Source organism: Lipotes vexillifer, unplaced genomic scaffold, assembly GCF_000442215.2.
Source record: "Lipotes vexillifer unplaced genomic scaffold, Lipotes_vexillifer_v1.1 scaffold1088, whole genome shotgun sequence".
Classification (NCBI taxonomy): Eukaryota; Metazoa; Chordata; class Mammalia; order Artiodactyla; family Lipotidae; genus Lipotes; species Lipotes vexillifer.
In genome coordinates, this window is record NW_006779738.1 from 968,221 (window position 1) to 982,146 (window position 13,926).

At 41.8% G+C, this 13,926-nt stretch overlaps 1 protein-coding gene across 2 annotated transcripts in view; it reads right to left on the bottom strand.

Annotated features, from left to right (window-relative positions):
* The window catches only part of MTR (5-methyltetrahydrofolate-homocysteine methyltransferase), a 118,045-nt gene that overhangs the window by 80,430 nt on the left and 23,689 nt on the right, over window positions 1-13,926 (bottom strand). For both annotated transcript variants that reach the window (XM_007452934.1, XM_007452933.1), the window contains exons 7-11: window positions 7,738-7,797; window positions 6,875-6,969; window positions 3,653-3,753; window positions 2,480-2,541; window positions 1,318-1,385 (exon numbers count right to left, since the gene is read on the bottom strand). In XM_007452934.1, coding sequence (XP_007452996.1) covers window positions 1,318-1,385; window positions 2,480-2,541; window positions 3,653-3,753; window positions 6,875-6,969; window positions 7,738-7,797 — 386 coding nt within the window. The remainder of the gene's footprint in view (window positions 1-1,317; window positions 1,386-2,479; window positions 2,542-3,652; window positions 3,754-6,874; window positions 6,970-7,737; window positions 7,798-13,926) is intronic.

A 13,926-nucleotide genomic window follows, 5' to 3' on the forward strand; every position in this document is an offset into this window, starting at 1 on the left:
TCTTACACTGTTGGTGGGAATGTAAATTGATAGAGTCACTATGGAAAAAAGTATGGAAGCTCCTTAAAAAACTAAAAATGGAATTACCATAAAACCCAGCAATCCCACTACTAGGCATATACCCTGAGAAAACCATAATTCAAAAAGAGTCATGTACCACAATGTTCTATTTACAACGTTCATTGCAGCTCTATTTACAATAGTCAGGACATGGAAGCAACTAAATGTCCAACAACAGAAGAAAGGACAAAGAAGAAGTGGTACATATATACAATGGAATATTACTCAGCCATAGAAAGAAACGAAATTGGGTCACTTGCAGAGACACGGATGGACCTAGGGACTGTCATACAGAGTGAAGTAAGTCAGAAAGAGAAAAACAAATATCGTATATTAATGCATATATGTGGAATTTAGAAAAATGGTATAGATGATCTTATTTGCAAAGAAGAAATAGAGACACAAACATAGAGAACAAACGTACGGATACCAAGGGGGAAGGGGAGGTGGGATGAATTGGGAGATTGGGATTGACATATATGCACTATTGATACTATGTATAAAATAGATAACTGATGTGAACATATTATATAGCACAGGGAACTCTACTCAATGCTCAGTGGTGACCTAAACGGGAAAGAAATCCAAAAAAAGGGGATATATGTATACGTATAGCTGATTTACTTTGCTGTACAGCAGAAACTAACACAACATTGTAAAGCAACTATACTCAAATAAAAATTAATTTAAAAAAAAAGATATGTAGGATTTGCTTTACAATAGTCTAAGGGAAAACAAAGTTGGAGAATAAATAAAGTAAGAATAGCAAAATGTTGAAAATTATGGAAACTATGCAATAGGTGCATGGGGGTTCATTTTATTATTTTTCTACTTTAATTTTTGGAATTTTTCATAATATAAAGTATCTTGGTTTGCTAGGGCTGCCATAACGAAATACCACAGACTAGGTAGTTTAAACAGCAAAATTTGAATTTCTTCAAGTTCTGGAGGCTAGAAGTCTCAGGTCAAGGTGTCAGTAGGACCGGTTTCCTCTTAGACCTCTCTTTGGTTTGTAGCTGGCTATCTTCTCCCTGGGTCTTCACATGGCCCCTTCCTGTGTGTGCCTGTGTCCTCACCAGTCACATTGGATCAGGATCCATTCATATGACCTCATTTTACCTTAATTACCTCCTTAAAGGCCCTACCTCTAAATACAGGCACATTCAGAGGAATTGGGGATTAGGGCTTCAACCTATGAATTTGGGGGACACAATTCATCCCATAACAAAAGGTAAAATACTTAGAAAGGATTATCACCTGATATGATCTGGTGTCGTACCACAGCACCCGCCAACTATATTGACCAAGCCGTCCATAGCAAAATCCTGCATTTAGGAAAAGAAAAAGTTTCAGAGAGTTCATCTGAATTCTAAGCTCACCACTACCAATTCAGCAGAAAATCTGCATTTCCTGAATAACGAATTTTCCATTTAAAAGAGAGCTAAACATACTTAACTCTAGATATCAAGCTTTGATAAGCCTTAGACATAAGGTTAAAAGCAGAGACCAGTTCAGATACTATGAAATGCAAAGAGATATTTGCCTATCTGATCACAATAAAGTTATTTTTTACCCATATGCTGAGCAGAATGAATGTGAGCTAAGTAATGCATTTTCCAATAATACGTATTCAGTTTTTAAATTTAAATTCAAATGTTTAAAGAATTAAAAATTCAGTTCCTCAGTCACAACAGCCACATTTCAAGTGCTCCAATGACCACATGTGGTAGAGGCTACACATGTGGCTATACATATTGCACAGTGCAGGTCTGGAGTTTAACCACAGTTGGTTTGAAAGCTGGAGTTTAACCACAGCTGGTTTGAAAGGACAAGATAACCGAGAGAGAGGAAGTCAAGGAAGTGAGAAGTCAGAGTATTGAAAAGAGCATCTACATAAGGTACTGAAAACATAAAAATTAAATGAGAAATAGTTTAGGAGAGAATGTCAGTAAGCCAGAAACTAAAAATTCAAGGAATGAGGGAAAAGAGACCCAGGGGTTAGTGATTAGGAGGGGTCACGGGTAGTATGGTTTCGTGACCTGGGATTCAAAGATGGGAGGTGTATGTGAGAAAAGGAGAATGGGGGAGGTGACAGTGGGGAGCTAGGAGACATAGACTCCACCCAGCAGTCTGCGGGGTGGAGGGGACCACCTGGGAGGGCTGCAGAGGAGTGCCGAGTTTCAGTTAGTTTGGGCTGGACCTCTCTGGAGAATTTCCCAATAGCCACTAGTACCCACTGTGGAGAAGGATGCTGACAGCGAGCCCCTCCATCTGCCTCCATCATTTTAATTCATCTTAAGCTTTTATTTTTTATATATACACTGGGATTTCTTTAGGGGAAAAGTCTACTTCTAGATATTCTAAATCAAAAATTCCATTTCTGTATCTCTTAAAAACCAAGTGAAAGAGGATTCTTGACCTTTAAGTGCATGGCCATCACGTGTGGAGTTTCATCATATTCACCGAAGGTATTGGGAAGACCTAAGAAAGTATATTTCAGCCATTACTGGAAACTACTTTAACAAATGACATAGTATTTGTAAAGGCTTTAGGTTAAAATGTTAGAAAAATATTTATAATTAAATCGTGATTACTTGCAAAAACAAGTAAGAATTCTTAACATTAAACATAGTAAGTACAGAGACGCCATACCAGACAACAACAATAAAATCACAGAGGAAAATAAACATCCATTATTTCTTTGCTATTTGAAAGAAAAGCATCACTACTACATGAGACAGAATTTCCCTACCCCTATCCCTCCCTTTTCTTTAAGGGAAATTCATTCTTGTCTCCTAGACGCCTAGGGGTAGGGGTTGGAAGAGTACCACACATTCTTTGAACTAATGAGCACCAGACATGCAATTAAAAACAAGCAAAACACAACCCATCTCCTTTCAAGTAAGTTTTCCCAAGTAAGACTTTAGCATCTAATTATCCAATTTCCTGTTTTATTTATTATCCCCTTCCAGTTATCTTACTCCTGGTGGGAAATAAAATTTACTGCACATTAAAATGTACATATGTGGAGAAAGAAGGCTGGAAAATGATTTTTAGCCCCAAGTAGTTAAGTGGTGCTCAGAAACATTCACCAGGAAATCTGGTTAACCCAGAATGGATTACCAATATTAAATGGATAGTCTGAAAATTGTCTACATTTATCTTAGGAATTTTTATATACCATTAAGTCCTAACTTTTAAAAAGGAGAAAAGTAACAGGCTCTTTTGTCGATACAGTGGAACAAAGAAGAGGGCTCTCTCTCACGTTCTTTGCACTCATCTCTTTGGCCACGCCCACATGGCAAGGACTGTCACCAATTCCAAGGCTCTGGCCAGATAAGTTATGACTAGGCTTCATGCCCCCAAGTTCTGTCCACTTCCGACCCTTTCAGGCTAAGCCAAACTGTTCCTTCAAGTCTAGAGGGAAACAGTGGTCTAGACCCGAATACTCTTCATTTAGAAAATTCCTATTGAAAGTCAACTATATACTAAGACCTGCAAAACAAACTCTCTTAAACCAGATCTGTTACCCTATCTACCCAGGTCTTGTGTATTTGCATTTTCCTATGTGTGACTCCCTTGAAACACACACCTGCATTGGGATAACAGAGGACATAGGCTGTTGTACATTTTCCAATTGCTTCAATAAAAGGTCTCATTTCAGCTGCACCCAGAGCACAATTTAATCCAATGCTGGAAAAATAAAAAGAAGGTATTAGAAGTACCCTCTTCTATTCTAAATATTTATACATATAAAAAGTTATGATAAAGAAAGGAGTACATTTAAAACCAAGCAGATAGTAAGTCTCCTGATTCAAAGCAAGTTTATTCAGCTCCAGTCAAAGCCACCTCACTGAAGTTCCCTGCAACACTAAATATTTCTGCCCATGTCTCCAACATTAGATGCTGCCTACGGATGTGACTCCTTAAATAAGTTCACCGTTTAGTTAATGGTATACCATGAAACAGAAATGTCTGCAAACTACCACTGCTAATAAACACTGGAAAGCAATACTTAAGAGAAAGAAAAAGGAAAATCTTGGAGGTAGAAGGCACATTAATGGCACACAGAAGCCACTTCGGGGGTCTTGAAGACCAAAACTCAGTCCTTGCTCCAACTGAACTGCAACGTGACCTTGGACTTAGAATTTGTCCTCTTATAAATTAATTTGTAACCAAGGGGCTCTCTGTTTTGCAAATGAAACTTACTGCAGACTAAAATAAAATAGATCAAAGCAGAGCTGCTAAAACCCCTCCAAAATCACACTCAGTGGGAGCTGCTGAAGTCTTCAGGAATTCAAGAATTAACTATGAAGTGACAGGACTATGTCATCTTTTATTTTTTCACATTTTACTTGTTTTCTTTTACTATGATTTCTAAGTGCAATGTGATATACTAGATTACATCCTGGAACAGAGAAAGGACATTAGTGGAAAAACCTGAAACCAGAATAAATTCAGGAGTTTAGTTAATAGTAATATACTTTTAGTTTTGACAAAAGTACCACAGTTAATGCAAGATGTCTCATTAGAAAAAACTAGATGAAGAGCATATGGGAATTCTCTGTACTATCTTTGCAACTTTTCTGTAAATCTGAAATTATTCCAAAATAAAAGGTTTATTTAACAAACAAATACCCAACTCCCATTCCTGATAAAAACTCTTAGTAAACTAGGAATAGAGGGGAACTTCCTCCACTTGATAAAGAAGGTCTATAAAAAACTATAGCTAACATCATACTTAATGATACAGAACTAGATGCTTTCCCCGCAAGATCAGGAACATTCAAGGATGCCCGCTTTCACTGCTTGCTAAACATCATGCTGGGAGTCCTAGGTGAGGCAATAAGAGAAGATGGAAAATAAAAGGTATACAGATTGGAAAGGAAGAAATAAATTTGTCTTTGTTCACAGATAAGACTATCTGTTCTAAAGAATCATCTAAAAAATTCTTAGAACCAAGGTTGTAAAGCACAAGCTTCATATACAAAAGTCAACTGTTTACCTATATACCAGCAATGAGCAATTGTAATTTGAAATACGAAACACATTATTTACAATGGCACCAAAATAAATGAAATACTTGTGTATAACTACAAAACTCTGATGAAAGAAATCAAGGCAGATCTAAATAAATGGAGATCTATCCGATGTTCATCAACAGGAAGACTTAATATAGTTAAGATGTCAATTCTTCCCAATTTTATATACATTTACACAATGCCAGTCAAAATTCCAGCAAGTTATTTTGTGGATATCAACAAACTGACTCTAAAGTTTACATGATGAAGCAAACAACCCAGAAGAGCTAATACAATTAGCTACTGTAGAAGAACAAAGTCAAAGTACTGGTACTACTCGACTTCAACACTCACTGAAAAGCTAAAGGAATCTCTGGTATTGATGAGAGAGCACAGACAAACAGATCAATGGTGCTGAATAGAGTCCAGGAACAGAATCACACAAATACAGTCAACTAATCTTTGACAAACGAGCAAAGGCAATCCAATGGAGAAAGGATTGTATTTTCAACAAACAGTACTGGAACAACTGGACATTCACATCTGAATACATTAATCTAGACAAAGAGCTTACATCTTTCATAAAAATTAACGCAAAATGGATCACAGATCTAATTGCAAGTTGCAAAACTATTAAGATATAAATATATATATAACGATTACACAGGAGAAAAATCTAGGTGTCCACGCGTTTGGAGATGAGTTTTTAGATACAACACCAGAAGTAGGATCCATGAAAGAAAGAAAGAAAAAAAAATGATAAGCTAGACTTCACTAAAATTACAAACTTCTGCTCCGTGAAAGATATGGTTAGGAGCATGAGAAGACAAGCCACGGACTAGGAACAAATATTTGCAAAACACATATACGGTATCCAAAATATTTTCTTTAATTTTTCAAACTCAACAATAAGAAAACCACCCAACTAAAACAATAAACAAAAGATCTGAAGAGGAGAAGCTACCTCAAGGTGTTGTTGCCAAAATTAAAAGAAAGAACTCTCATAAAGCACTTAGAACCAAGCCTGGCACACAGCAAACTCTCAATAAATGTCTATGACTCTTATTTTTATGGCCAAGGCTATAATAACAGTGAATAGAGTGCTCTGAGAAGAACATCGACCTGGGCTGGTAAGAGAGGGAAGGGTCCCCAGAGAGGACCCTAGAGATGGGTCTGAAAGGCTCACGTGTCGGGGTGACCCTGCAGGGCAGGCATGGCCTCCAGGCAGGAGTAGAACAAGCATGGAAAAGGCACAGGAGGAAACTGTATAGACTCTTGGAGCTTCCATCTCACTCATGGTACAGAATTTAAACCATTTTGATCAGAAAAATAGAGAGATGTTACAAACTAGAATGTAAAAGCCATGTTAATTTTAAAGATAAAAATCTGAGCTTTAGAATTCCCACCTTATTTCAAACTACACTACTTCTGGTTGTTCCACAAGCAGGGACTGAAAAAACCTTGCAAAAATTTTAAGTGCTGATAATAGATTTAAAGTGTTGTTAGCAGGCCAAGCCATCTTAAACTATAAGGGGGACACTTACAGACAAAAAGGCAACTTTCTGGTGGGCCCAGGGCATATGAGAACTCTCCCCCTCCCTCAAATCAGCCCATTTAGGCAGTGTCTCCTGACAGCCTCAGGGCAGTCAGAATGTACTTTAAGGGAAGACAACATCTCATACAAGTGGTACCATAGAAATATAGAGAAGCAATCCCCCTCCCGGGTCACAGTCTGTAGTCATCAGAAGAGATCCCCCCAAAAGGAATGGAGTCAAAACAGAATGATCACTCACCAGAGTGGGTCTGCATGAGACACGCTGATGATAAACGCCTCCCCGGTCTGGCCAGAGAGAGTCCGCCCACTTTTATCAACAATTGTCCCTGAAATCTGAATTGAACAAAGTAAACTCTGTCAACAGCATAGACTTGAGTTAAGAATACAGTCACAGAAACAAAATAAAATGCGCAAGCTGACTTTCTTTGTTTTTTTACAAGGAAGAGAACTGTGGCACTCAAACTCCAAGGCAGCACTGTTTTCTTTAAAGGTCAGAACAGATGAATGCCAAGTGCCCAGGGGAGGGGTTGGAAAGCCACAGAAACAGAGAAAAGGGAAAGTCACGGAGACAAAAGCAGTGTCCAAAAAAGCTTTAGGATTCACACCTCCAGTCCCACTGGAGAAGACTTCCCCACAGATACCTCAGGTTATCCTGGTCTCCTGCTGTTCAACATCTGATTCATCTAACACTCTTTGTTTGACTCTATTCTATTCTCACCAAGCAATGGGGGCCTGCCTGTTGCATTAATGAATTGGCAGCATGCTGTCTCTGGTGTTGGATGCTTCACGGTCAGCACACCAGTCCATCCGCCCTCGGGCCCTAATGAGAGTGAGCCTTTGGCTTCGGGGGACCAGTTCAGCCAGGCTTCTTTGGAATAGCCTGCCTTCCACAAACCACCGCTACATTCATTTTCTGTACATTTCCACGAATAAGACTGCTATTGATCTAGAGATGGTGGAAGAAGGGAGGTGAACCAAGCAAGAAGCTGGTTCCTAAAAGATACTATCAATAGTTCCATGGCAGGAAAACAAAAACCCCACCCTCAAAATGACAGTATTAATAAAACCCAAAATTCATCATGCAAATATTTGAGAACTTACAAGGAGAGGCCGGGGAGCATACTCCTCTTCAAAAAGTTTGTGGACTGCAAACAAGGCTGCCTGTCAGGGAGAAAAAGGACACCTTTGTTTCTGAGAGACTGTGACACAGGTCAGCCTAAATGGCTGATCAGAATGCTCCCTTACCCAGACCTCTTCAGGTAAGATACACATCACGTTCTCTGGGGAGGAGAAGGAGAAACACGTCCTCCTGATAACGCACAACCCCAGGGCCCCTTTCTCAAGGGTAACACTGTACATGTTACAACAAAACAAATGCTGACTGAAAGTCCCTCCATGAACTAATACTTCCTCTGAGGAAGGGCTGAAGAGCTACTCTTTCTTCTTTTGCTCAGTCAAAATTAAAAATAGATAAATAAGAAGCCTCTGCTTTCCACAGCCTCATATATACATGGTAGGTATATGAACCAACAGTGGATGCCATTGCAAAAAAGAGTATGAGCTAGAATGGGTTGTAAAGGCGCAAATCCCACGTCAATCTGTACCGTCCATGTTTTATTAAGTTCCGGGACCAGACACCAAGGTCCTCCAATGCTCAAGGCCGTTCCACATCGGAACTCACCGACACGGAGGGCCGACATCACAAATTAAAACTATAATGAGGTAGTATTTTTCAGCTATCAGACTGGAAAAGATCAAAAAGTTCAACAGAGGGCTTCCGTGGTGGCGCAGTGGTTGAGAGTCCGCCTGCCAATTCAGGGGACGCGGGTTCGTGTCCCAGTCCGGGAAGATCCCACATGCCGCGGAGCGGCTGGGCCCGTGAGCCATGGCCGCTGAGCCTGCGCATCCGGAGCCTGTGCTCCGCAACGGGAGAGGCTGCAACAGTGAGAGGCCCATGTACCGAAAAAAAATAAAAAAAAAAAAGTTCAACAGAAAGGGTGTGGTGAAAGCAGCACTACTGTGCACTGCTTGCTGATTGGAGGACAAATGAGTACAATCTTAGAGGGAATTTGACACTAAAAATCAAAATTAACAGTGCCCAGACCCTTTAAACCTTGCAATTTCACTTGTAGAAATTTATCTTCAGAGACACTGTGCAAAAACGTATGTATGAGGATATCTACTTTTATTCTACACACTTATGTACCTTTGTACATGTACAAAGAATATAGTCACATACACATATGCATACGCATCACGCACGCTTTTATCTGCATGGAATCCCTGTCAGGACCCTCACACCAGTGAGAGCAGTGGTCCCTGGGGAAGACGGCCAAATACCCAGGGAATAGGAAACAGAAGGACATTTACTTTTTATTCCATACATTTATGTGTCTTTTTTTTTTTTCTTTTCTGGCCGAGCAGCACGGCTAGCGGGATCTTAGTTCCCCAACCAGGGATGGGACCCGGATCCTTGGTAGTGAAAGTGACAAGTCCTAAGCACTGGACTGCCAGGGAATTCCCATTTCTGTGTCTTCTGAATTTTAGAACCATGCATATATATTTATTACCTATGCATCTACGTACATATAGTAGCTATATATGAAAATATTTACTTTCATAATTAAAAACACATTTTTTAAAAGTTAGAAACATAACCTTTTGAAGTTTCCTTCATTCTACTGGACTCAGTTAAAAATATTCAAGAATAAAATGGGCTTGGCGAAGAAGATGGCGGAAGAGTAAGACGCGGAGATCACCTTCCTCCCCACAGATACACCAGAAATACATCTACACATGGAACAACTCCTACAGAACATCTACTGAATGCTGGCAGAAGACCTCAGACCTCCCGAAAGGCAAGAAACTCCCCACGTACCTGGGTAGGGCCAAAGAAAAAAGAATAAAGAGACCAAAGAAGAGGGACGGGGGCTTGCCTGGTGGCGCAGTGGTTGAGAGTCTGCCTGCTAATGCAGGGGACACGGGCTCGAGCCCTGGTCTGGGAGGATCCCACATGCCGTGGAGCAACTAGGCCCGTGGGCCACAACTACTGTGCCTGCGCGTCTGGAGCCTGTGCTCCACAACAAGAGAGGCCGAAACAGTGAGAGCCCTGTGCACCATGATGAAGGGTGGCCCCCGCTTGCCACAACTAGAGAAAGCCCTCGCACAGAAACGAAAACCCAACACAGCAAAATTAAATAAAATAAATTAAGAATAGGGACGGGACCTGCACCAGTGGGAGGGAGCCGTGAAGGAGGAAAGGTTTCCACACACTAGAAGCCCCTTCGCGGGCCGAGACTGCGAGCGGCGGAGGAGGGGAGCTTCGGAGCCACGGAGGAGAGCGCAGCAACAGGGGCGCGGAGGGCAAAGCGGAGAGATTCCCGCACAGAGGATCGGGGCCGACCGGCACTCACCAGCCCGACAGGCTTGTCTGCTCACCCGCCAGGGCCGGCGGGGCTGGGAGCCGAGGCTCAGGCTTCAGTCGGAGCGCAGGGAGAGGACTGGGGCTGGCGGCGTGAGCACAGCCTGAAGGGGTTAGTGCGCCACGGCTGGCCGGGAGGGAGTCCGGGGAGAAGTCTGGAGCTGCCGAAGAGGCAGGAGACTTTCTCTTGCCTCTTTGTTTCCTGGGGCGCGAGGAGAGGATTAAGAACGCTGCTTAAAGGAGCTCCAGAGACGGGCGCGAGCCGCGGCTAAAAGCGCAGACCCCACAGACAGGCATGAGATGCTAAGGCTGCTGCTGCCGCCAACAAGAAGCCTGTGTGCGAGCACAGGTCACTCTCCACACCTCCCTTCCGAGGAGACTGTGCAGCCCGCCACTGCCAGGGTCCCAGGATCCAGGAACAACTTCCCCGGGAGAACGCATCGCGCCTCAGGCTGGTGTAACGTCACGCCGGCCTCTGCCGCCGCAGGGTCGCCCCGCATCCGTACCCCTCCCTCCCCCCGGCCCGAGTGAGCCAGAGCCCCCGAATCAGCTGCTCCTTTAACCCCGTCCTGTCTGAGCGAAGAACAGACGCCCTCCGCTGACCTACACGCAGAGGAGGGGCCAAATCCAAAGCTGAAATCCCGCAGCTGTGCGAACAACGAGAAAGGGAAATCTCTCCCAGAAGCCTCAGAAGCAGCGGATTAAATCTCCGCAATCAACTTGATGTACCCTGCATCTATGGAATAACTGAATAGACAAATCATCCCAAATTGAGGAGGTGGACTTTGAGAGCAAGATTTATTATTTTTTCCCCTTTTCCTCTTTTTGTGAGTGTGTATGTGTACGCGTCTGTGTGAGATTTTGTATAGCTCTGCTTTCACCACTTGTCCTACAGTTCTATCCATCCGTTTTTGTTTTTACTTAAAAAAAAATTTTTTTTCTTAATAATTATTTTTAATAACTTTATTTTACTTTACCTTACTTTATTTTCCCTTTCTTTCTTCCTTCCTTCCTTCCTTTCTTTCTTTTTCTCCCTTTCTTTTTCTTTCTTTCTTTCTTTCTTTTTCTTCCTTCCTTCCTCCCTTCCTCCCTTCCTTCCTCCCTTCCTCCCTCCCTTCCTCTCTCCCTCTCTCTCTCTCTTTCTCTCTCTCTCTCCCTCTCTCTCTCTCTCTCTCTCTTTCTTTCTTTCTTTCTTTCTACTTTTTCTCCCTTTTACTCTGAGCCGTGTGGATGAAAGGCTCTTGGTGCTGCAGCCAGGAGTCACTGCTGTGCCTATGAGGTGGGAGAATCAAATTCAGGACACTGGTCCACAAGAGACCTCCCAGCTCCACATAATATCAAACGGTGAAAATCTCCCAGCGGTCTCCATCTCAACACCAACACCCAGCTTCACTCAACGACCAGCAAGCTACAGTGCTGGACACCCTATGCCAAACAACTAGCAAGACAGGAACACAACCCCACCCATTAGCAGAGAGGCTGCCTAAAATCATAATAAGTCCACAGACACCCCAAAACACACCACCAGACGTGGACCTGCCCACTAGAGAGACAAGATCTAGCCTCATACACCACAACACAGCCACTAGTCCCCTCCACCAGGAAGCCTACACAACCCACTGAACCAACTTTAGCCACTGGGGACAGACACCAAACACAACGGGAACTACGAACCTGCAGCCTGCAAAAAGGAGACCCCAAACACGGTAAGATAAGCAAAATGAGAAGACAGAAAAACACACAGCAGATGAAGGAGCAAGATAAAAACCCACCAGACCTAACAAATGAAGAGAAAATAGGCAGTCTACCTGAAAAAGAATTCAGAATAATGATACTAAAGATGATCCAAAATTTTGGAAATACAATAGAGAAAATGCAAGAAACATTTAACAAGGACCTAGAAGAACTAAAGATGAAACAAGCAACGATGAACAACACACTCAATGAAATGAAAAATACTCTAGAAGGGATCAATAGCAGAATAACTGAGGCAGAAGAACAGATAAGTGACCTGGAAGATAAAATAGTGGAAATAACTACTTCAGAGCAGAATAAAGAAAAATGAATGAAAAGAACTGAGAACAGTCTCAGAGACCTCTGAGACAACATTAAACGCACCAACATTCGAATTATAGGGGTTCCAGAAGAAGAAGAGAAAAAGAAAGGGACTGAGAAAATATTTGAAGAGATTATAGTTGAAAACTTCCCTAATATGGGAAAGGAAATAGTTAATCAAGTCCAGGAAGCACAGAGAGTCCCATACAGGATAAATCCAAGGAGAAACACGCCAAGAACATATTAATCAAACTGTCAAAAATTAAATACAAAGAAAACATATTAAAAGCAGCAAGGGGGCTTCCCTGGTGGCGCAGTGCTTGAGAGTCCGCCTGCCGATGCAGCTGATCTCTCAGCAGAAACTCTACAAGCCAGAAGGGAGTGGCAGGACATACTGAAAGTGATGAAGGAGAAAAACCTGCAACCAAGATTACTCTACCCAGCAAGGATCTCATTCAGATTTGATGGAGAAATTAAAACCTTTACAGACAAGCAAAAGCTGAGAGAGTTCAGCACCACCAAACCAGCTTTACAACAAATGCTAAAGGAACTTCTCTAGACAAAAACACAAGAGAAGGAAAAGTCCTATAATAACGAACCCAAAACAATTTAGAAAATGGGAATAGGAACATACATATCGATAATTACCTTAAATGTAAATGGACTAAATGCTCCCACCAAAAGACACAGATTGGCTGAATGGATACAAAAACAAGACCCATATATATGCTGTCTACAAGAGACCCACTTCAGACCTAGAGACACATACAGACTGAAAGTAAGGGGATGGAAAAAGATATTCCATGCAAATGGAAACCAAAAGAAAGCTGGAGTAGCAATTCTCATATCAGACAAAATAGACTTTAAAATAAGGACTATCAGAAGAGACAAAGAAGGACACTACATAATGATTAAGGGATCGATCCAAGAAGAAGATATAACAATTGTAAATATTTATGCACCCAACATAGGAGCACCTCAATACATAAGGCAAAAACTAGCAGCCATAAAAGGGGAAATCGACAGTAACACATTCATAGTAGGGGACTTCAACACCCCACTTTCACCAATGGACAGATCATCCAAAATGAAAATAAATAAGGAAACACAAGCTTTAAATGATACATTAAACAGGATGGACTTAATTGATATTTATAGGACACTCCATCCAAAAACAACAGAATACACATTTTTCTCAAGTGCTCATGGAACATTCTCCAGGATAGATCATATCTTGGGTCACAAATCAAGCCTTGGTAAATTTAAGAAAATTGAAATTGTATCAAGTATCTTTTCCGACCACAACGCCATGAGACTAGATATCAATTATAGGAAAAGATCTGTAAAAAATACAAACACATGGAGGCTAAACAATACACTACTTAATAACGAAGTGATCACTGAAGAAATCAAAGAGGAAATTAAAAAATACCTAGAAACAAATGACAATGGAGATACAACGACCCAAAACCTATGGGATGCAGCAAAAGCAGTTCTAAGAGGGAAGTTTATAGCAATACAAGCCCACCTTAAGAAGCAGGAAACATCTCGAAGGGGCTTCCCTGGTGGCACAGTGGTTAACAGTCCACCTGCTGATGCAGGGGACACGGGTTCGTGCCCCGGTCCAGGAAGATCCCACATGCCACGGAGTGGCTGGGCCCCTGAGCCGTGGCCGCTGAGCCTGTACGTCCGGAGCCTGTGCTCCGCAGTGGGAGAGGCCACAGCAGTAACAGGCCCGCGTACCGCAAAAAAAAAAAAAGAAAAAAGGGAGAAGACTCAAATCAACAGAATTAGAAATGAAAAAGGAGAAGTAA